Source organism: Poecilia reticulata, linkage group LG16 (genome assembly GCF_000633615.1).
Source record: "Poecilia reticulata strain Guanapo linkage group LG16, Guppy_female_1.0+MT, whole genome shotgun sequence".
NCBI classification, from domain to species: Eukaryota; Metazoa; Chordata; class Actinopteri; order Cyprinodontiformes; family Poeciliidae; genus Poecilia; species Poecilia reticulata.
In genome coordinates this window covers 20,881,285-20,902,783 of record NC_024346.1, presented here as the reverse complement: position 1 = coordinate 20,902,783, position 21,499 = coordinate 20,881,285, and the positions used below count along the sequence as shown (strand labels likewise).

General features: G+C 37.4%; 2 protein-coding genes across 7 annotated transcripts; both read right to left on the bottom strand.

The window, feature by feature from the left end:
* Positions 1-50: 50 nt before the first annotated feature.
* On the bottom strand, positions 51-12,099 carry zfat (zinc finger and AT hook domain containing). 4 transcript variants are annotated; one of them, XM_008432228.2, is made up of 24 exons: positions 11,909-12,099; positions 10,736-10,894; positions 10,309-10,476; positions 10,043-10,171; positions 9,689-9,802; positions 9,505-9,621; positions 9,349-9,425; positions 8,646-8,704; positions 8,390-8,467; positions 8,000-8,148; positions 7,814-7,905; positions 7,428-7,576; positions 5,416-6,289; positions 4,693-4,798; positions 4,358-4,590; positions 3,659-3,740; positions 3,343-3,462; positions 2,093-2,266; positions 1,910-1,998; positions 1,565-1,703; positions 1,258-1,364; positions 891-978; positions 387-484; positions 51-310 (listed from the first exon to the last, which is right to left on the bottom strand). In XM_008432228.2, exons 1-24 carry the CDS (start codon positions 11,925-11,927, stop codon positions 110-112), a joined length of 3,621 nt encoding a protein of 1,206 aa, XP_008430450.1. In that variant the 5' UTR covers positions 11,928-12,099; the 3' UTR covers positions 51-109. The 4 variants fall into 4 exon arrangements, with proteins under 4 accessions (XP_008430450.1, XP_008430452.1, XP_008430453.1 ...); XM_008432230.2 differs by having other exon boundaries at positions 9,349-9,422; XM_008432231.2 differs by having other exon boundaries at positions 9,689-9,787.
* A 340-nt stretch (positions 12,100-12,439) lies between these two features.
* LOC103478402 (protein tyrosine phosphatase type IVA 3) lies at positions 12,440-20,453 on the bottom strand. Of its 3 annotated transcripts, none has more exons than XM_008432235.2 (7): positions 20,095-20,453; positions 17,745-18,193; positions 16,496-16,614; positions 14,836-14,928; positions 14,620-14,750; positions 14,450-14,524; positions 12,440-13,614 (listed from the first exon to the last, which is right to left on the bottom strand). In XM_008432235.2, exons 3-7 carry the CDS (start codon positions 16,589-16,591, stop codon positions 13,497-13,499), a joined length of 513 nt encoding a protein of 170 aa, XP_008430457.1. In that variant the 5' UTR covers positions 16,592-16,614; positions 17,745-18,193; positions 20,095-20,453; the 3' UTR covers positions 12,440-13,496. The 3 variants fall into 3 exon arrangements, with proteins under 3 accessions (XP_008430457.1, XP_008430455.1, XP_008430456.1); XM_008432233.1 differs by having other exon boundaries at positions 16,496-16,633; positions 20,095-20,451; XM_008432234.1 differs by lacking the exon at positions 20,095-20,453 and adding an exon at positions 19,638-19,746 and having other exon boundaries at positions 16,496-16,633.
* Between the last annotated feature and the right edge of the window lie 1,046 nt (positions 20,454-21,499).

The following is a 21,499-nucleotide window of genomic DNA, read 5'->3' as shown; positions in this document are numbered from 1 at the left end:
TTATTTTCACGAGTTCCTTTTCTATGAGTGGAAAAAAAAGAAGAAAAATGAACAGTCCATTCACTAAATTTATTGCCATTTGCTACATGGTGCTGAAATGTGAACACGACTAGTTGATTTCCACAGTTTGCTCCTGGATGTATACGATGTAGTGGTGCGTGTTTTCTCCCTGAGTGAGGACCGTTAGAGCATCCAGGCCATGTCCGTCCTCCACCACCATCACCTGGTTGCCATCGAGATCCTCATCCGCGTTCACCACCATCAGCTGGTTGCTGCAATCACCCACTTCATGATCCGTAGCAACCTGCACCTTTACCAGTAGCTTAAGGTCAATGCAGACTCAAAGAACCAATCAGTTTCAGATAAAGTGCAGTGATTACATTTACCTGCTGTACTACGGTCACTGTCCCTGGAGCCATTGCCACCACGGAGGCTACTGCATTGTGAGTCTCTGAGCTCAGTTCAGCGATCTGCTGGACATTACCTGAGAAAAGGTATTTAAGTATTGTCATCACTGGAGAAGAATATCAGTTTCATACACAGTAAGTAAATGAATACTTGCTGAAGTATTCATCTTCTTTACACTATTTCACATGTTGTTCTGCAACAGCCACACATAGAATATTTCTACTTGAATTCCATGTCCCAGCTGAATAAAAATATTTCCACACCATCACGTTTCCACCACACATTTCATGTAGAGCATGAAAGTTACATTTTGGTCTCATCTGACCAGAGCACTTTGAGAATTTTTGCAAAGCAGTCGAAAAAGAATCAGACACGAGCAACGCTATTTGTGCAGGAAACAACAAAAAAAAAAAAAAGTGGATGCTGCAAAAGGAGTCCCACAAACTCGGCTAATAAACTAACTGTGCTTTTATCATGCTTACCGTTGCCCTCCAGGACTGCTAGAGGTGCTTCTGTCAGGTGTTCTTCATTCTCTACAGACACATACTGAGCTAATGTCTCCTCAGCCACCTGCACAGGTACACAACAACAGACTGCATGAAAAGTACTGGACCTGACAAACACAAGACTTACTTTCTAGTCATATCGTAGGGCACCTGCACATTTTTCACATAGTATTTCTTTTTCTTTCCAAATTTACTAAAATGTACAGCCAGGAAGTAAGGAAGGAAATATGGTGCAAAAACAAATGCTTGTTTTTCCACCATGGAGGCATGTTGCACAGATGGATGGAGGGACAGACAGACATTTGTTGTTATTTTGTTTCTTGAGTGTTTGTATACTACCTACCTCCCAGTTTCCCTCGACCACTTTCAAATTGTGTTTGGTCTTCAGGTGACGGGTCAGCTCCCACTTTGTTCCATAAACAAACTCACACTCTGGGCACTTCATCCCACCTAGCACAGGAGAACGGCAAGGCATGAGAGTAGGCTGACCACATTTTTACGCACAAATTTTACACTACTACAAGCCAAAGTCTTCAAGTTTTTCATGGCATTCCTCTTATTTTGTGTCTAATATATATTCTATACTACTGTGATTAAATGGAACCTCAGAGATTGTGACAGATGTGCTGACAGAGTTTGGAGGTAAGGACCTTGCTGTTTCAGGGTTTCGGAGTTTGGCAGTCCGGGTCCAGCATTCTCATAGGTTTCTTCTGGGTGCTTGATGTTGAAGTGTCGCCTCAGAGCACCGGCGATATTACACGAGTAGTGGCAGTGAGCGCAACGAAATGGCTAAAAACACAAATCCATGTTACGGTATCAATCAGATTAGATTGCCAGTGACAGTGGGTTTAGGCATTTTAATCTGTGTTCAAAATCTCTGTATTCAAACTACACTTTGTTTTACAAAAACAGATGTTACATACATTATTTTCTGTGGATCGTTAAAATAATAGAAGTACAAACTTAGGTTGCATTTATTAAATGTGGATTCCTACCTTAAACTTAGCATGTTGCTCCATGTGTCTGAGCAAGGAAGGTCTGAAAACAGACGTAAAAGGACACTCCGAACACTGAAATTTCTTCCCTGAACGGACACAGAATGTTTTCCCCTTCAATTACCACCATTTTTTTTACACTCCTACCAATCTATGCCAATAACTTAGCCATATATTGCCTACCTTCATCTGTGTGGTTCAGTCGGTGACTTTTCAGCGTGAGCTTAGATTTGAACTTTTTACCACAGTGATCACAGAGATGATGCTTCTCACTGCTGTGTCGGTTCATGTGGGTCTTCAGGTTACTCCGATTGCAGCTCGAGTAGCTGCACACACTGCAGACGTAGGGCTTCAAACCTAACCAGGTTGGCACACACAGGATTCACACTTCAGAACCACACATATTAACAAGATTTTCTTCATTGTGCATCAACAAAATACTAATAGGTTATTCCATGTTATTCACTTTCATATCCATAACAGGCTACTCCATGTTATGGATATGAAGGCAGTATGTCTGTATATAAAGGGCCTTGTATTCAAATTCATAAAAATATAAGGTAATGGACCACCATATTTAAGCATTTGCTTGAGAATAAAATTATTTTTTTTTAAACTATGCATTTATATTTCTAATTACAAACAATATTATATTGCATAAAATTCAAATTAAATACACTGAAATTTACTACAATATCAGACAAAGTTAAAGAGAAAAAAATAATTTTTACAAGGCACTGTTTTGTAGGGCTACCTATGTAAACAGAGCAGCACTTGCAGCAATAAAATAGTCAAATTTGGGTTTTCTTCAACAATAGAATTATTTTTCGACTCGTTCGCAACTGCGGCTATCACTGCTGATGAGTGTCAAAAACACCCCCGAACCAGCAGAAATGTAAAAGCTGCAGATCTGATTAAAAAAAAAATAAAAATGCCAGCGTCCTCTGAGACCTTCATTAACATCTGTGCTGGCTATCCGTCTGCAGGCTTCTGCAGCAACTCAGCCTGAGAGCAGCTGTAACTTCAAGGTAAACAGCTCTTCAAGGTAAGCGGGAGTGTGGCAGAGGCCGGGAAGAACATGTGGCGGTAAAAATTAACAAGCAAAATGAACAGCTGCTCAAGTTAAGATACGTAAACAATCTGAACCACTTCACGGAAAGAGACACACAAGAGGGTAAAAAGCACGGTGCAATGTGTCGAACGGACAAGTAAACCGTTGCAAAGACCCCCTAGATTACATCTGGTCATTCGCCTCGGCAACATAAGTGTGTGTTTTTAACTTTCTCTTGCTTCCCCGTGGAGGGCAGGCAGGCAGAAGCATAAACAGATGGAAACTCAGCTGACAAAGTAAGGATACAATTACCAAGTGCTCTCAGTGTTATTGTTGCAGACCGCTGCAGTGATAGTGTATTTCATTTGAGTTTCCAGCACACCTTGATGGGCCCAGATGTGTTGCTGAAAGTCACTGCTGTTCTTCAGGAAGTAGGAGTCACAGTAAGGGCACTTCTCTGCACGCTGCACCATCGGTCCTTTATCTCCAACAGGTACTTTATCTGTCAAACACACATTAACAAACAACAGAAACATGAAACCACTGGCTGGCTCCTCCTCAATGAAAAATGAGGAAAATCTTAAGAGTCACAACTTTTTCAAAGGAAACATTTAAATGCAATTCCAACATGAAGACATTATCAAATAACGATTGTGTTGTTTGTTGTGTTTTACTAAGAATAAATTAGTTTTTCTTACCTGGGTGGGATGATTTAAGGTGGTGCTTTAATCTGTGCTGTGGGAAAGTGCGTTGACAGATGGGACACACAGCACAGCTCTCCTGTAAGCAACCACAACATGGCATCAGGGGAAATAAACAAGAGCCTTGCAAAACTTTTCATACCTCTTCAACTTTTTCACATATTCATTGTACTATTTTTTTTTTTTTTTGATAGATTATGTTGAAATTCTAACTCTGAAATATATACAAAGCACTATTGTACAGATTATTAATATTCACTGTTCATATTGTACAGAATCTTACATCTTACATTCTACAGCATTTTTATTTATTTTATTTTGTTTTTTTATTTTTATAGGTAGCTTGATCTGTGTGTATGCTACAACTGCACAGTAATTTCCTGTCTGGGATGAATAAAGTATTTCTATTCTATTCTATTCTATTCTATTCTATTCTATTCTAAGTGTGTACTTATATACACCCTGCAGTAGGTCAGCTCAGTCAGACTGATTGGAGAGAATCTGCAAACATCAGCTTTAATGTCTTCCCGGAGATTCTCAATAGGATTTACATCTGAACTTTGACTGGGCCATTCAAAAAACATACTTTGGTCCTAGCGTACATACAACTAAATGAGTGATTGGGGTCATGCTGGAAGTTGAACCTCCATCATACATTTTTTTGCATAACACAGCAGATCTCCTCTGACTGGTTACCTGTTCATGTTGAGTCCTCATATGTGCTTGCAGTTTGTATTTGTCAGGTGTGGAGTATTTGCAGCCAGGACTCGAACAAGGCAGCAGCAGGCCACTGTGCTTCTGGATCTGGTGCCGCTTCAGTGAGCTCTTGGTGATGGAAGAGTAGCTGCACTTTGAACAGTAATGCAAGTGCTCCTTGGTGTGTGTGCGGACGTGGACGTTGTAATGAACCTTGTACCAGAACAGCTTACCTATGAGGGAGAGTACATAGGATTGAAGCAGCTGGTTCCACAATACAAAATAAAAAATAAATAATTAAAAAAAACAGTAAAACATAACCACTATTATCTCACCACAATATTGACATTCAAGGTCTCCGTAGATTTTCCTGAGCCTCTGATAGGTCTCCATATCGAGGCGGGTTTTCTGAAGAGACAAAAACACCTGCTCGAAGGCACTCTGACAGAAAAACAAAAGGAAGCAAAGAGAAAAACTTTAAGATCAAAACGAGCAGGACTAAATAAACTTGTGAAAGCCTAGTCGAATTTTATAGAGAGTATAGTTGATTATGATTTAGGATAATTTAGGAAAAATCATTATAAAATCTCTGTTCACTGCACATTTCTTCAATGGGAGGATGTTTCTGAACAGTGTTGCAGGAGATCTTATATTTGATAAACAGACATCTATTTTTATTATTTTTCTTTAGTCTCATTTTGTTCTCTTCTTCTAGGTTCAGTTCCAAGCTTTACATAACTGGTTTTGTTAAATAATACATTTATTGCATTGCATATTTTATTTACCCCATTCCTCAGTACAGAAATAGTATCATATTATGTAAATCAAAATAATTAAAAGATTCCCAAAACAAACTAAGTGTCTGTACAACTGGGATTTTTTTTCTGGTCTTGTGCAAGAAAAAAACTAATCAAGCTACAAAGTTGACAGAATTTTTTTTTTTTTTTTTATAATCTGAACAATAGTGCAGCCATTAAAACTTAAACTGTGAACCAAAGTAGTGAAACAAAGTCATGGTTCCATTATATTTCAAGATGCTACATTATCTCTAAATGTACCTTCTCTGTAGGGGAAGTTTGGCTGCTTTCTACCTGGGAAGCTGAAGATGAATGTGTTTCACCAGGTAAATCTGAAGAGTTGGAAACCCCTGATGATGAAGATGAGGCTGTGCTGCTGACTGCAGATGAGTTTACAACATCTGGTTGTGTGTTTTCTTGAGTCCTGTCTTTCAGAGATGAGCTGTGGACCCCATCGGGTGATGAAGACGAATCATTTTTTTCTGCATTTGCGTCAGCAGCAGAAACACATGCAGATGAATTAAGTAATTTCTCCTCAACTGCTGCCTCATTGGATTTGTTCTGGGAATCTTTCTGAGCTCCACCTATGCTCAGTCTGTCTTCTTTTCCTTTCTCTTCTGCCATCATCTGCACAGATTGGGTTTGTTCTTCCTCCTGCTGTTGCTTCCCATCATTTCTCAGTTCCTCTTTATCTCCACCAGGACCTTTGTTTCCTTCTATCTTTGTTCCGGCGGCCTCATCTTCCTTGAAAGTTGCTTCCCTCTCTTTTTCCACGGCCTCCTCACTTCCTCCACCTCCTTCAGGCAGAATCAGATAGTAGCTGATGTTGATACAGTTGATGAAGGTCTGCTCCATGTCCAGCTCAGGATGACTCTCCTCCAGGTGACCCCTCAACCTCTGCGAGCTGACTAGTTTTTTGTTGCACACACTGCACACGTACAAGAAGAGGTGCTTTCTGACGTGTGCGGTGAGGGCGACCATCTTCGTTGCAGTGTGGTCACAGAGCAGACAGGCAAAGGGTGGCTGAGGCCCATGGATCAGCAGGTGGCGCTCTCGCTCCTGCTGATTCTTAAAGCGTCGGTTACAGGTGGGGCAGTGATAGAGGAGCTGCCGGAGGCCCTGACGAGTCTTTAACCTGCAGAAGGTTCAGATTTGTGAGAACGAAAATACACCTGCTATATTTTTGCAAATATTTGTTTAAATCTTTACATAAAGGCATGGTTTGAAACAAATTTAAGGAGCTATGAGTTATTTCTGTATGCAAGTTGGTAAAATTCATTACTGAAAATCTGGGCCAGTCTTGAATGGATATTAGAAATAAACTAGAATTAACTTAAAGAACAAAATGTGTTCTGGTCATGAACTTACATCCATCCATCAGAGCTAGAAAGAGGATGAAGGTTAAATTAATTCCGGGCTTTTAAAGATTTATTTGAACCATTTCTTTATGTAATGATGACATAAGAAACATTGCAAATGAGTTGTAAACAAAATAACTGGGAACACAAGTTTGAATCCAAGTAGAATTTCTGCAATTCACAGATGGTCCACATAAGGCATACAGGCTCAAATATACACATACGCTCCCACTACTGTTTTGACTAATGTCTCAAGCTGCAGAGCAACCACACATTTTTGGCCATCAACATGATTCTTTTATTACTCTGACTAAATATTTGGCTACCTTTCTTATCATTTTGAGGGGTCCTCCCTAAACCACTTTGGATGATTTGGGAATCATTGCCCTCTTGGAGCAATCAATTCTTAAATTTTAGCCATTAATCCCGATTGTCACTTCAGATAAATGGCAGTTGGTCCAGTCTATCATAAACTGGAAACAATTCAAACACCTACAGGTGATCTCCACACTGAAGCAAGTTTAACATTACTTGGACAGAGGTGCTGGTCAATACTGGCTTTATAATTTATATAATGTGCTAAGAGCTTGTTATTTTATGCAAGGACGAGTAGGCAAATATGTAGACAGAATTAAGCCAGGAGCTTGTTAATGGCAACAAAGAGTCAACAAAGAGTCTATGGGTTCTTGTTAAACGATTTGTACCCTAATGTGTGTGTATGTTTAAGCCTAATTTAAGAATTTTGATTTTATGTGGATTAGAGAAAAAACACAATAAATTAACATTTTGTGATCACTTCACCTTGAGAAATAAATGGTTCAAGTATACAGTTACAGCCTTACATTATTGTGAAATTTATGCCCATGATGATCTGTCTCAATATTATAAGTAATTAACCTCTATGAAGGATCACACCTTAGTTGCTGGTAGGTCTGGAGGACAGCAGAGTCTTTCAGGTTGTGCCGTGTCTCCATGTGTTTCAACAAGTTCTTCACGTCAGAGTACTTTTTCACACAAAAGCTGCAGTGCTGCTTCATCTTCAGATGGACTCTCTCTATGTGAACCTGCATTAGCAGAAATGTAGAGGCCCATTTATCAACAGGAAGTTAATAACAATCATTTCAACCTAATAAATTAAGCGAACCTTTTCAAAAAAACAGACACAGATAATAAACATAAAATTAGGAAGTGCTAAAGCATCAACAAAATGTTTTATTACAATTACAGTACATGAAACCTTAACACTGAGATGACTGAAATTGCCGCTAGTCTAATTTTGCAAAGCGTAACGATAACGCTACCTTTAGGTGTCCTGGGCTGAGGCAGCTGAAGGCACAGTGATCACAGCTGAACTTCTCTCCTGTGTGCTTCCTCAGGTGAACATTCAGGTTAGCTTTAAAGAACAAAATCCACACAACTTAACATGTTCTTCTTTTTTCTTAAATACTGAACTGTTCCTATCTCCTTCCACTAACTCGGAAAGTTACCTTTGATGGCTGAGGCGTAGTCACAGTGTGGACACTGAAAGGGTTTTTCCTTGGTGTGTGTCCTGAGATGGGCGACCAATGAATGTCTGAACTTAAAGATCTTATTGCAAAACTCACAGGCAAAGATCTTCAGCTTGCTCTGGGGTAAACTAGAACAAAGAAACAGAATATATATATTTTTGCACACGTTAACTCATTTCATTGTTGCTGCCTTTGGAGGAATAGTGTTGTCAGCTTCGTAACTGGTTATATAAAGCAATTAAAATTTTTTACATACAAATAACTTTGTTTTAAAAGGCAAACTGTAATTTTGTGCAAAATTAATTGATTTAACTTAAAAAAATTAATAAAATTGCTTTTGACAGATATTGACAGTATATTATATATTACTTGGCAGCATCTTGCTTGATAGAATATTCCTGGAATCCTTTGCTGGTTGAAGTAGTTGTTCCTGACTTCAGATTAGAACTGTGAGGAGAACAAGCAACATCACATTTGCATATGAAAACTACAATGTTTCGCATTGCTACAAATACTATTTTTTTTTCTAAATCATAAATTGCATAAGTTTGTTCTTCTAATGTTTATATTTCCAAATCATGCTTTGCATTAAAAAAATTTAAAAAAAACAGAGATTTCTCTTTACCTTAGCTCCTCTTGTGGTGTCTGGTTATTTTCACAAGATGTACCTCCACTTGCAAGAAGCTGATTAGACAAACATTCAATTAAAAAAACATGAACTTTAAGATAGACTTCACTGATCAAAGTAATTTGTTTCTGAAAACTTGATAGAAAAATTGTATTCTTCATAGAAAACGGTACAACTCAGAATACACTGCAGATTTTTGAGCGCACATTTGTAAAAACAAAAGTTCCTCACTTTGCTAAAAGTAGATCTGTTCAATATCTAAACACAGATATCTGGGTGCTGTCAATAGCTTTTAACTCTCTAAACAATCCCGGCAACATAAATTATTTTCTGAAAAGTAACAAAGAAAAGCTAATGTTTCTTTAAAACGACATTAACATTAAAAACACTACAAAGAAATTAATGACACCTTGTCGGGACCCACCGTTTTGTATTTCTTCATTACATATTTTGACCTTTTAGCAATATATGATGAAATAATAATTAAGGCTAATTAAGGAACAACAATATATGATAATTAACTTTTTTTTTGTGCGTGTGGTGCACCTAGACTGTGTTACTCTGGGCAGTGAGTGAGTCTTACCACCCATAACACAAACTGTCACTGCGAGATAATTAACAAAAGTAGTAATAATTTTATAATTTTGCAGAAATTACCCTTTAATGCCCTTTAATATTGCAAACTAATATTTTTTCTTACCTGATGTTGACCTTGAATAGCTGAAGACTCTGTTTCTGCTGAAGTATTTTCTACTGTCACCATTTTGCAGACACCTGCTGCATTCAAAGTAACATTACTTTGCTTCTAAAAATAACATTTGTAGCTAAAATATAAAACTAGTAAAACTAGCTTAACCTGGAAGTATTTTGTCTTCTGTCAGAACAACATTAATCAGAGCTTTTTTCTGTCCCGTTGTTTTTCCTCTTTCGCTGCAAACTCGGTTGACGCTTGTGAGATTAGAGCTGCTGGTACCTAAATGTAGAGAAAAAATTTTTGAGTGTCCTTTGGTAAAAAATGACTCTTTAAATAATACACTCACCTTTCTGTCTTTTCAGTCCAGAGCTTGTTGGTTTTTGTTTTGTTTGGTTTGGATCTGTTCCTCTGGAACCAACATCTTCTTCTGCACCTGAAGTAAATCCTACCAAGGCTTTATCTGTTAGTTGTAACAACTTAAAATCAAATTCTTATGAGGTATTATTTTTCTTTCTAACAATTGTGGAATATTTGGAAAGTAAATAATCATTCATTCAAAAATGCATCTCAACAGTTACCTCCAAATTAGTCTAGCAACAGTAAAGTTTCTACTTCTACAGAAAAGCAGTAAAAACAGTAGACTTTCACAGTAGACTGTTTATACTGCTGGGCTACTGCCATCTGTCCCCTCTATCTTTACCATGCTGCTGGACATCGTCCTCTTCATCTTCCTCTCTAAGGCAGATATGTTTGAGGATTTGTCGTTTGTTGCTGAATGTGCGATGGCAGATTCTGCATTCACGCCCTAAAGCCCCATCCTGACTTTCACCTTTATAGAAGAAAGACAACAAGAAGCATTAAGAGCACCATCTGTTGCATATTTAAATCCTATCTGGGCCAAATGTAGTTACCCTGAAGACCAAGATGACAGAATTATGGGTTGTTATATGTAAATGGAAACAGTACCATCTTTGACTAAACCACACTGTTGCTGTCCACCATTGAGTCTCGATTCTTTTCCTTTCAGATTTTCGTCTGCACTTTGAGCAGCAACAGTGGTCTGGTCCATCAAGTCCCTCTGTAACTTCTTTGTAGAACCTTTTGGTCTTCCTCGTTTTCGCTTAATTGGATTGTCTAAGAGCCAGTAACAAGGAAAAAAATAGAATTTAGGATGCCAATTTAGGATGCGTTTCAGGATGACAACATTTTTTCTTTGTTCTAATTTTTGTTTGTATTTCATCAAGTTCATACATGGCTTCATGCAATAAATAGAAAACAGTTGGAGTACTATATTTTATGTTAAATAATAGTACTTAATTCTTAATTGAGTGAATGGAGTAATACTAGTTGAGATAACTTGTACGAGATTCCCGTAACACCATAGTACTTTTACCTAACAGCTTCTCCACAGGCTCAGTTATGAGAGGCTGCAGTGCAGTAATAATGCTGTCTGGGGATTCATGCTGGGGGTGATTCTTGGAGCAATGTGCCAGCAGTTGGGAGCGACTGGGCGAGAACAGGTTGCACAGGCGACACATGAACACAGAGCCAGCTGGAGGGACAGAAACAAAAAATATTCAAGGTGGGGATTACAGAGGTCAACACACAAACACCGGTCCATACAGCATCTTTCAAAAGTATTCATATCCCTTGAACTTTTGCACATTTTGTCATGTTGCAACTACAAACTCTAATATGTTTTACTAATATTTAATGTTATAATAATATATTATACTGGTTAATGTTTTATGTTGTAAATCAACGCAAAGTAGAGTGTAATTTTTAGGTGTTAGGTTACTCTTTTTTTTTTACACAGATAGACTTTTGTGTGTTTGAGTCAATAGCCCACACTGCTGCAATGATATTTCTCTACCAGATATACACTCCAAGAGTGTACACAGATAGATAAATTTGTTTTTATTTTCCTGATAGGCACCAGCAACCCTCCCGACCCCACTAGGGACAAGGGTGTTAGAAAATGAATGAACGGATGGTCGGATGGACGGACGGACGGACGGGCGGCTGGATGGATTTTCCATTGCAAAATGGCTCATGTTCATTCCAACTGCTTGGAGAGTGTGATAGTTTACCTTTTTAAGTGTTAAACTCTATTGGGTTTAGGGATATTCTTCTTTAATCTTAAGTGCACTTCAAACCTCTTCACAACTTTGTCCGTGATCTATCTGTTGCTCTTTATGATGCTTCTTTTTCTTCTCTAATGTTTTCTATAAACCTCTGAGGTCTTCACTAAAGAGCTTTGTTTAAACAAAGATCAAATTACACAATAAAAGTGGCTGATTACAAACATGTCACATTTTTGACACTTTTGTTTGCATAAACCTTTGAAAATACATATAATTTTCATTCCACTTCGCAATTATGGCTGCAGTCTATTACAGAATAAGCACATTCAATACCGTGAAGTTTGTATCTTGTGACAAAATGAATGTCACATAAATGTTATGAATATTTTTGCAGTGCTACTTGTATGTAAATACCTTGGTGACCAAAAACAAAATGAGGACACCACCAACATATTCGCCTTGAAATAAACTTAAATTCTTACCTGCTTTTTCTCCGTTCATTTTCTGTCAAGCGCCGACAAAAACAAAAAGGAAACTAATTATGCATTGGCATGAGAAACGTTAAGGCAGTGTATAACATCTAAATAAATATTGAAAAGTGCATATACTCCAGAAAGTTACGAATATCTGTCGAATCTGCGACACAAGTCTCTCCAGTCAGCGGAAGTAAATAGCACAAGCAGTAGACTGTCTGAGAGGTAACCTCACAGCGCCCCTTAGTGTCAGGAAGATAATACTGCAACTGCACAATTTAAAACGTATTTAAATAGAGAAAATGAGCGTTAAAGCAAGTTAATTTGTCCAGTAAAAAACTAAGTGTTTAATTCAAGATGCAGAGCATAATGTTTGGAGTAAACCCAACATAGCATCCTGCCACTTCAGTGTTTTACACTGTAAAACACTGAAGTGGCAGGATGATTATTTGGACTTATTACATCATATTGTTCAGTAGAAAGCAATTGTGAGGGTGTAGGAGTAGGTGTAAAAGTGACAGAGGATGAATTGGTAGTAAATTAGAGTTGTTGACAGAATCTTTATTATACATTGCAAAAAATGTACATTATAATGCATACTGACATTTACAGCTTTTTGTTGTTGACGTCTTTTTTTGTTTATTTTATATTCAGTTACATCAAAATTTCACTTCAGGCCAGCCCTAAAAGTCATCAACTTTTTCTACAGCTTCAGGCACCAAAATCACACTGTGCACACACATCAGATGAACAATAATGACATAATCTGCTTTTATATTGTTGCTTTTCCTTCTCTTATTTGTTTCATCAAATATTATTGTTCAAGACAAGAAGAAAATGATCTCCAGGTCACGGACAAACTAATTACATACAAAAAGTGCATGAGTGTGATCAACCAAAAGTGACTTTGTTAAATATAAAGTGTCTGAAAAAGTGGCTCAAACGCATAATTCAGGAAAAACACAAGTGATGTAAACACAACCAATATATGTTTAAGGAAGTGTAAAAGATCCAGTACCAAATATAAAATATCCAAGAACATAACGGACGTCTTTTTTTTTTCCAGTGGAGCAAATTATTTAAGGTTTGTCTCTGATTGTATTAAAATGACAAACTACTGAATACACTCTTCACCTTGTTTGCATAGAGAAGTTTAGATGTTCAGCAGCAACCATCAGCGATAAAGCAAAAAATAAATAAAATACAAAGAAATCTGTTCCACGCCACACATTTTCCTCAGCATTACAGAAGAAAATAAATCTAAAGATGAACCATGTGCCTTAATGCCTTACCTGTCATCAGGCTCCTCCAAGTTCTTATCAGCATTATCTATAGCTACCAAACCCTATGACATTTCATTCTGACTTATAATATATATTCTTCACCTATTATTCCACTTTTATTCTCTGTAACCCACAAAATGGAGCAACTCCTTAATAGATATGAAATCAGCAAACAGAAAAATGAAAACTTGCAATAACAGCAACATTTGCAGGACGAGGCGGTGTAGTCATTGTAAGGCCTATACAACTGGATTCCTGAGACATTCGTGAGGGGTGCAAGTAGTCTTTCTGTGTTTGTGTGTGAATGTGCTTTATCACATGATGCAACACTTGTTCTTGTGCGTGTGAGGATCTTTGAAACGAAGCCTCTGTTTCGATCGATATTTCTCCAAGTATGTCAGCTGTTTACTGTTGATGGCTCCTCTGCGTTTCCTGCAATGAACAAATGAGACAGTGGATAGTTTTACAATAAAGAAATACCAGAAGATATGAAATACTTGTCTGCTAGATTTTACCAGTACATTTTGAAAAATCTAGATCAAATTAATTTTTCTGTATCAAATGTGTGTTGTTGTTTTTTTTTAACACAGATCATCATGAAACTCTGAATTGTGTGCTGGTCCTCTCTTGGGGGGAAATATCTTTTAAAAACTACTGAATGCACTCTTCACCTCATGTCTATCTTAATGATACAAAATTACATCTTTAAAATTCAGTTTTGGTCTGTGCACTCAAGCAGCCACCACTCCTTGAATCCAACTGTCCGAATGTGGGATATGCAACCGTTTCTCTCTGAGTCGGTTTCAGAAGTTGCACCTTTGCTACCGATGTCAGCAGCGTTAATTTGATCAGCAATGCTGGTATGAAAACCCACTGAAAATCTTTTGCTTATTAGTCTCTTCTAAAAGCATAAACCTGTTTCTTTTTGTTCCCCCATTTTTGAAAAAAAATAAAAAATACATAAAGCTGGATTAATATCAGAACAAATATTATTCCTCCGGCTGAGTAAATAGGGCTGTTTCTTTATGATGGTTATATTAAAAGAATAATAAACTTGCTGAAGTAATCATTTGATTACGCTAAAAATGCATTTTGGTCTGAATAGAAATATTCAGTATAATTTAAACCTATTATAGAGTGTGGCGGTGATGTTTAAAAAATATAGTTCATAAAAAGCGTAACAATAATAATTTGTTCAAATTCAAGCTTAAATAGATTGTAACAACTATCTCTGATTTTTAAATAATATAGATAATCTAACACTTACTGCCTGATGAGCTGAATGGCATCCTCATACTTCATCCCGCTTTCTATCAGCGCTAAAGCCACCAGCACAGGAGCCCTGCATGTATGTATATACAGACAATCACTGCTGCAATCGTGTCAATTCATGTGTCAGAGTTGTTGATCGAGCTATTTTCATCCTTTATCTTGTACCTTCCTAATCCGGCTACACAGTGAACAGCCACACAACACCCAGGATCCTCCTGAAACTTCTTCTTCAACAAAGTCAGCCAATCATCAACCAGCTTGTTAGGGGGCGGGGCTCCGTCATCAAAGGGCCAATCCTGAAAGGGAGTACAATCTCAGGATCTTTAGTGTTTAGGTGCTTAAATGAAGAGTGTGTCAAATGAAAAAAAGATGAATCCGTACCACTACAGTGATCCCATCTTTCTCAAGAGGAGTTTTGTCGTAAGTGCTGTCGCAAACGCGCACCACAGTTGTGACTCCGTACCTTTTTAAGACCTGTGCGAAGGAAAAGCATGGAAAGAGCAGCGGTGAAGCGATTAAAGACATAGCTGTAAAACAAGTTTTTGATCTTAGACAAATATTAATATGAGACGTTAAATAAAAAAAATAGAGAAGTGCCAAGACATCCAAACCAACCTGGTCCAGTGTGAAAAAGTTATTGCCCGCCCCCAAAAAAATTGATAATTAGTGTTATCAAGTTTTTACAATAACTGTGAAGAGTAATTTAAATTGCTGTGGGAGGATTTTGGCAGACTGTTCTCTGCAGAATTATATTAATTATGCCCCGTGATAGAGCTTTGGGGCATTTCATTGATTTGGTTTTAACAAGTGCAGACTTTGGCTACTTTACTGCAAAACAGTTTTTTCTTGTCATTTAAGGGTTGACTTTCAAGTGTGCTTCCGATCATTTTCAGATATAAACAAGTGTTTATGGTTCTATCATTTATGTTAATTTGTCCAGCTTTTGCAGCAGTAAAAAAGATAGCTAATTTAATTGTACCGTTATTACGTTTGGCTCTTTGTATGATCTTTTTTTTTTCCCGGAATGCTGTGTTAGTTTCATGGCAGATGTAAAGACACACAATTTCCCTAGTGAATATTTTTGAATATTTTCAGAAACGTATTGAGGATTTTTGTAATCACCAGGTGTTTTTGTCAGTCTCTTTCTTATTATTGACCATGAATTTTACTTAAATGAGGTAACTAAGATTGTAGACGTTGTACTTGTTCAAGATGCTGTGAATTGTCATTTCACACGTTCCGCAATTATCAGCTCTCTAATGGAAAACACATGTAACCATGTGTAGTGGATGAGGCTCATACATGAGGGAGCTCCAAGGAGTTAGAGATGGCTTTATACCCATTTATACCCATTTCAAAACTTTATATGCAGATCATTATGCTGAAAGTGTTCTTAAGCATACTGACTTAACAATATTTGGATCATGAACATGAGAATGATATGGTAATGTTTGATGTCTTTTATGAAATTACTTATAGCCTATAGCGTTTTTCTGGAGGCACAAAGGCGCTTTACAATGACATTGATCATTTCCAGTCATGCATACATTTACACAAGCTAATGGTGGCACGTTTTTGGCCATTGGCCTTTCTGACCACCACCAGCATGGAGAGTGGATTAACATTGTCTGACAGGTACTAATTAAGTTTTTTTTTTCCTTAAAAAGCATAGCTGGTGAACTTTTCTAAAAAATGTGGTTAATTACAGGCAGTCACTTTTGTACAGAGGGCCAGGTTAGCTTGTGCAGCTTTTCTTTAAGCAAATAAATCACTATTTGAAAAAGGGCAGCATATGTACATTTACCCTGTTTATCATTTCTGGATATAAAAATTGTTTAATGAGCATTTAAATGCGGATAAAAGCAACACTAGAAAAAAATTTGATAGAAATTCCTTAGGGCTCAAATATTTTAAAACTGGGATTTACTAATAGTTTGTGAGCAGGACAAACTGACTTCAGTGTCATTTGTGTGCATACACTCACGTAGGTTTGAACAATAACAAGATTATTTTCCGAATGGCACTCTGAGTTCACACCCACCTCTATGAAGGAGTTGAGTGTGCTGTCTGTGGGGTTGTGTGTGATGAGGAATCTCATGTTCTTGTGGCACAGTTCCACAGGAGCAGGACGGTTCATGGTGGCTTGTTTAACCTTTGGCTCTGCAAGGAGACCTCTGACCTTCATAATGTGGCAGGAATGTGTTAGTAGAAGGCTCAAAGTAAATGTTTCCTTCAGCAGACTGACTGTGTACAGGATATCTGAGCCACTACAAATTTGAAGGGCCTTTTTTTTCTACACAAAGGATTTAAAATATGTTATTTTATTTTGCCCATAAAGTCACAATTTTAATCAGTCTTTCAAAATTCCAAACAACTCTTTTGTGAATATTTTTCTTCCTGTATGTCTGCTGTAAATATGAAACATTGCAATATTTCTAATAGACTTACTCATATAAGTCATTGCTATTATGTCAAATATAATGTTCCTAAAATAAATATTGACAGTGGCACTGATTAAAATAGAGCAGAAAATAAAATTAATCAAGACAAAGGATTACATTTTTTTTCTGTTATTAAACTTTGGATCTGATGCCATCTGATTCTTTCATACTTTATTGATAAAATAAAAGTTTAGCATAACAGACTTACAAGAACTGCATTGTGTGTAAGTAAATTAAAAAAATTTTGTATTAAAACAAAGAATCTCATCGTGCTTTGGGCAAGATTTAAAAGATCATTGTCGATGCAATTTATTGGACCTATGGTTTCTGCTGATATATGTCAGATAGTTCAGGTCAAAAACAATACAATGCATAAATTTACGTTTGAATTTAAGATTTTGACCTCACTTGTGTAAAGTTGCAACTTTGCCCGGCGTCATCTAGCATGAGCTTCCCCATAGCATTCCGAAAAATACAAATTATTGCTTGTAATTTGTATTTGTAAACAGGATCTGTGATAGTATAATTAATCTGTAAATAAGAGGTGTTATAATACATTTTTAGAAAACACACATTTACTGACAATGGACTGCTGTCAGATATCTTGAGTCCAGTAGTTAAGTTGTGAACATATATCAGATGTATTTGAACATAAAATTACAATAATTTAAAATGTCTTTCAAAGTAGTCTTACCATCTCTTTCCTGTAAAATGTCTCGCCTTATCATGAACTACAGAGCAGCTGCTGCAGAACCACCTTCACAGTATTTTGTAGATGTTGTAATAAAGAGCTCAAGCAATGGTGCATCACAACATTTTATCCAGACCATGTGACCAAATATGACTCACCTTTAGATTCAGCTGTAGTAGTGTGTAGCTGTGTCTTTAACTTAAATCTCCAGATGATTATGGACCTTATTCCTGTTTTTAACCGATGTATATTCACCAGTCCTCAGGATGTGTTTTCCTGATTGTTATGCCATCTGATGCCTGTGTCCTATAGTCCAGTAGTCTGCACTGTCACTCTTACTTTTTAAGCTTGTGATTGTCTCTGATGCTTGCTTTCTTTTGTTTCTCTCAGTCGCTCTTTCTGTCCTTTTTATCTCTGCTCAGCTTTCAGTGCTGAATCTCCACTTGCTACCCCATTAGCTGGTGAGTTCATAAGGCAAATGATAGCGCTCTTTCAGTGTTCATGGCCCCAAGACTGCATGGTGCAGCATCGTCCCAGGCACCGTCTAAATGTGTTGAGCGTGGCAGTAGTCCCCACTCTGCCGCACAAACGCCATCAACCGACGGTTCTGAAACAGAAAATACAAAAAATACAAATATTTGGGGGTTTTAAAAAAAGAAAAAAAAAGAAAGCTTTATAGATGGACAATTTAGAGCTATGGAGATTACTAATTAGTTACAAATGGGAAAATAGCCCTCTAAGCTCCTCCACAAAAATAGGAATTAATGAGATAAATTTGTACAAAGCTATCAAACAAATTTATCTCTTATTGCCACATAATATTTTCACCCTAACAGTTGCGAGAGTCCTCAGATCTTTAATTTGAGTACTTGGTGTTTACCCTTTAAAGTTGATGAGTTTTTCTGGAAACTGGAAAGTACATTTTTAAGAATCTTGAAACATTTCAATATGTTCTGTGTAATCACACAAGGACTTTGCATTCTGTAGTTTCAGTGTTCATGTACTGATCCTGTTTTTTGTATATTCAGATGTCATTTGGTTCCTGTATTTTTCATATTATGCTTGTGTTGGTGCATGTTCTGCTATAACTATTTTAAAATTTTTGATTAATGATATGTTGATGATTTGGAAGCATTTGACACAGCAGATTATGACACATTTCGCTGAAAACTTAAGATTGATGCCTTTCTGACAAAGCAACTGGCTCTTTTTATTATTACCATCTTTCTGGTCATGAACAGCTTGTTCAACACAGTTGTGTTTGTTTCTGTTTACTGAATACAAATAAAAGTTTCCCTTGAGGTTTTGTATATCAAATAACTCTATAGAGCAGAATACTCCCGATGCATCATTCAGTTGCGTGCCTTTCTCCTCAAACTAGTTATAAATACTAAATATCTAAGGATATATTGTTATCAAACAACAAGAAAATATATATTTTCCCTGCTGCTATGTCCAAGCAGGATTTGTGTCTGCTGTAAATGTCTTAGTATTTTAATATATAAAAATAATTCTTTAAAATTAAAATAAAAAAACTTAAGTCAAAATCATCCATTTCATTTTCATTCCAGTCAACAAGTGAAACCTTCTGCTCTCTTCGGAAATCCTTAGAAAAACAATCAGTGAGAGCCCAGAGGTAAGGTGCGGTCATCTCTAACACCCAACACACAGACTCACTCTACCAGGAGCCTGTTGACAATCTATAATTAGTCATTTATCCAATGTTGTTTATAATCAGGATAGAGATTCCCTTATTACTTTCACTCAGGTCCATTTAAAGCAGCAAAGCCAATTTGCGGTTATGTTGTTGTGCTATTTGTGTAGAAGAAAAACAAAGGAACCCCATCAGGAATATTTGTTATGAACATTATGAGTTCATGATGTTGCTCTGATTTAAAGCTAAGTGAAAATGGTAATCTGAACAGCCCTGCTCTGATGGCAGCACACCACACACACAAAATAAATTCTAACAACTCATTTGCCTTTGCTCATTTTCAGTTTAACACCTGCAGAAGTGCTCTGGTAGAGTAAGTCGAGAGTTTCTGTCTTACCTTTACTGACTGCTAAACAGCAAAATCCAAAACGGAGACAAAAAGTCAAATAAAACAAAGTCCTGAAGCAACAGCAGCCGTAAAAAGATGAGTGTGCTGACATTACAATCAGCTGACTCCCTGTTATAGTAAACCTGCACTAAATACCTACAGCTGTATTTATAGCTCAATCTATACCAGTGACTGATTATGTGACGCATCAAATTTTTGGTGCCAACAACTGGCACTGAGCTGTGCACTCTGGTGTTCCTGCTCCGTGTCGCTTCTGGAGAATTTGTCAAACTTCTTTGATTGCAATCACTGCAAGTACCAACATATTCACTTAATTTCATCTGAGAGCTCCACAGCAAACTTTTAGAGTGTTTTTTTTTTCTTTTTCTTTTTTACTTCTGGTTATTTGGCCGCATCAGGCAACATGTACACAGCAGCAGCAACATTTGTAGGAGTTTACTCTTACCACTTAGGTCCTCAATGTCCCCTCCAAACACAGATTTTGTTCAGTTCTTCTGGTTTTCAGTCACCTCGTTTTTAGTAGTTTTCCACAACGAACAAGAGAGACATCCAGAAGCGGGGGGGAAAGTATTTCTACAACCACCTGTAGCTAACTGTGACCCACTAGAACATTAACCTCCTCCCTTTCTTGCTGCCCTTGCTGGCTGGCTCTGTAGTCACTGCAACGTGCTGCGTGTGCCCGTTTGTGGCTCTCTTCTGCTGCAGGAGTACAGTGTGTGTGCTGGGGTGAGAATCTGCTGTGAGCTGGTCTAATCAGGCTGAGCAGCCATCTGACCCTGACACTCCTGTCACCACCAGAATACTCCGGAGTTAATGCTCTTAGAAAGAGAGACGAGGAGTGTAGTTCCCACTGTTACTCTTCCCCTTCATCTCTTTCCTTTTTAAAGCAATTGGTGTTTCTCACTGCTTCTATCTCTTCTGTTCACTCCCTGCTATTCAGTTTGCAATGTATCCGTTATAACATGACGTTTTTTTGCTTTTTCCTTGAAAAGTAGAGCTCTCTTTTCAGTTTATGTTTTGCACATTGACTTGTTTCCCCTCTCCCTTAGAGATCTAAAATTAGATAGTCCTTTGAGCTTCCAGACAGACTGGACAAGTAAACTCACTGATCCTCATAGAGGATCAGTGAGTTAATGGAATAACACTCCTCTATAAGACAGTGACAATTTGAACTTTGTTTCATTTTAGAGAATCAACAGTGAGAGCATTATTTTGACTGAATAATTTTAGCTCATTGCAAAGTTATCACAGTAAATCAGATGACAGATTAGCTCCCTCCCAAAAGGCTTTATGAACAATGACTTGCAATGCTCTTTGCACCCTTAGAAGTTTTTGTTTTACATTTTGTCACACTACAAATACAAACATAAGGGGTTTTTTTAGATTTAATGTGACCAACACAAAGTAAACTATTAGTACTACCCACTAATAGTGGGTCGACTTTGTATTAGTCATGATTAGTTGCATGTTTTTTAGGGTAGGCCTCTATTGGATTTGCAGGTCTAAAATCTCTAGTCTTTGTCCATTCTTCTGCAGAGCATCTCATCCTTGGTAGCTGAAGAGTGACAGTGAGCAAGGTTTTACTACCTATTCTCAGTTGACTTTAGGTCTGGACTTTGACTAGGTCATTCTATCACATAACTTTGCTTTGATCTTAGACCATATCACTGTAACTCTAGCTAACAGAGGCCATCCTGTGGAAAGTCATACTTCTGCAACAGTCACTAGTCTCTTGCAGCCTTAAACAGGTTATTCTCTGGGATTTCCCTGTATTTAGCTCCATTCATCTTCTCATCAAAGCTAACCAGCTTTCCTGACCCTTTGTATTTCTGTTCTCCTTGCCCAGCCTG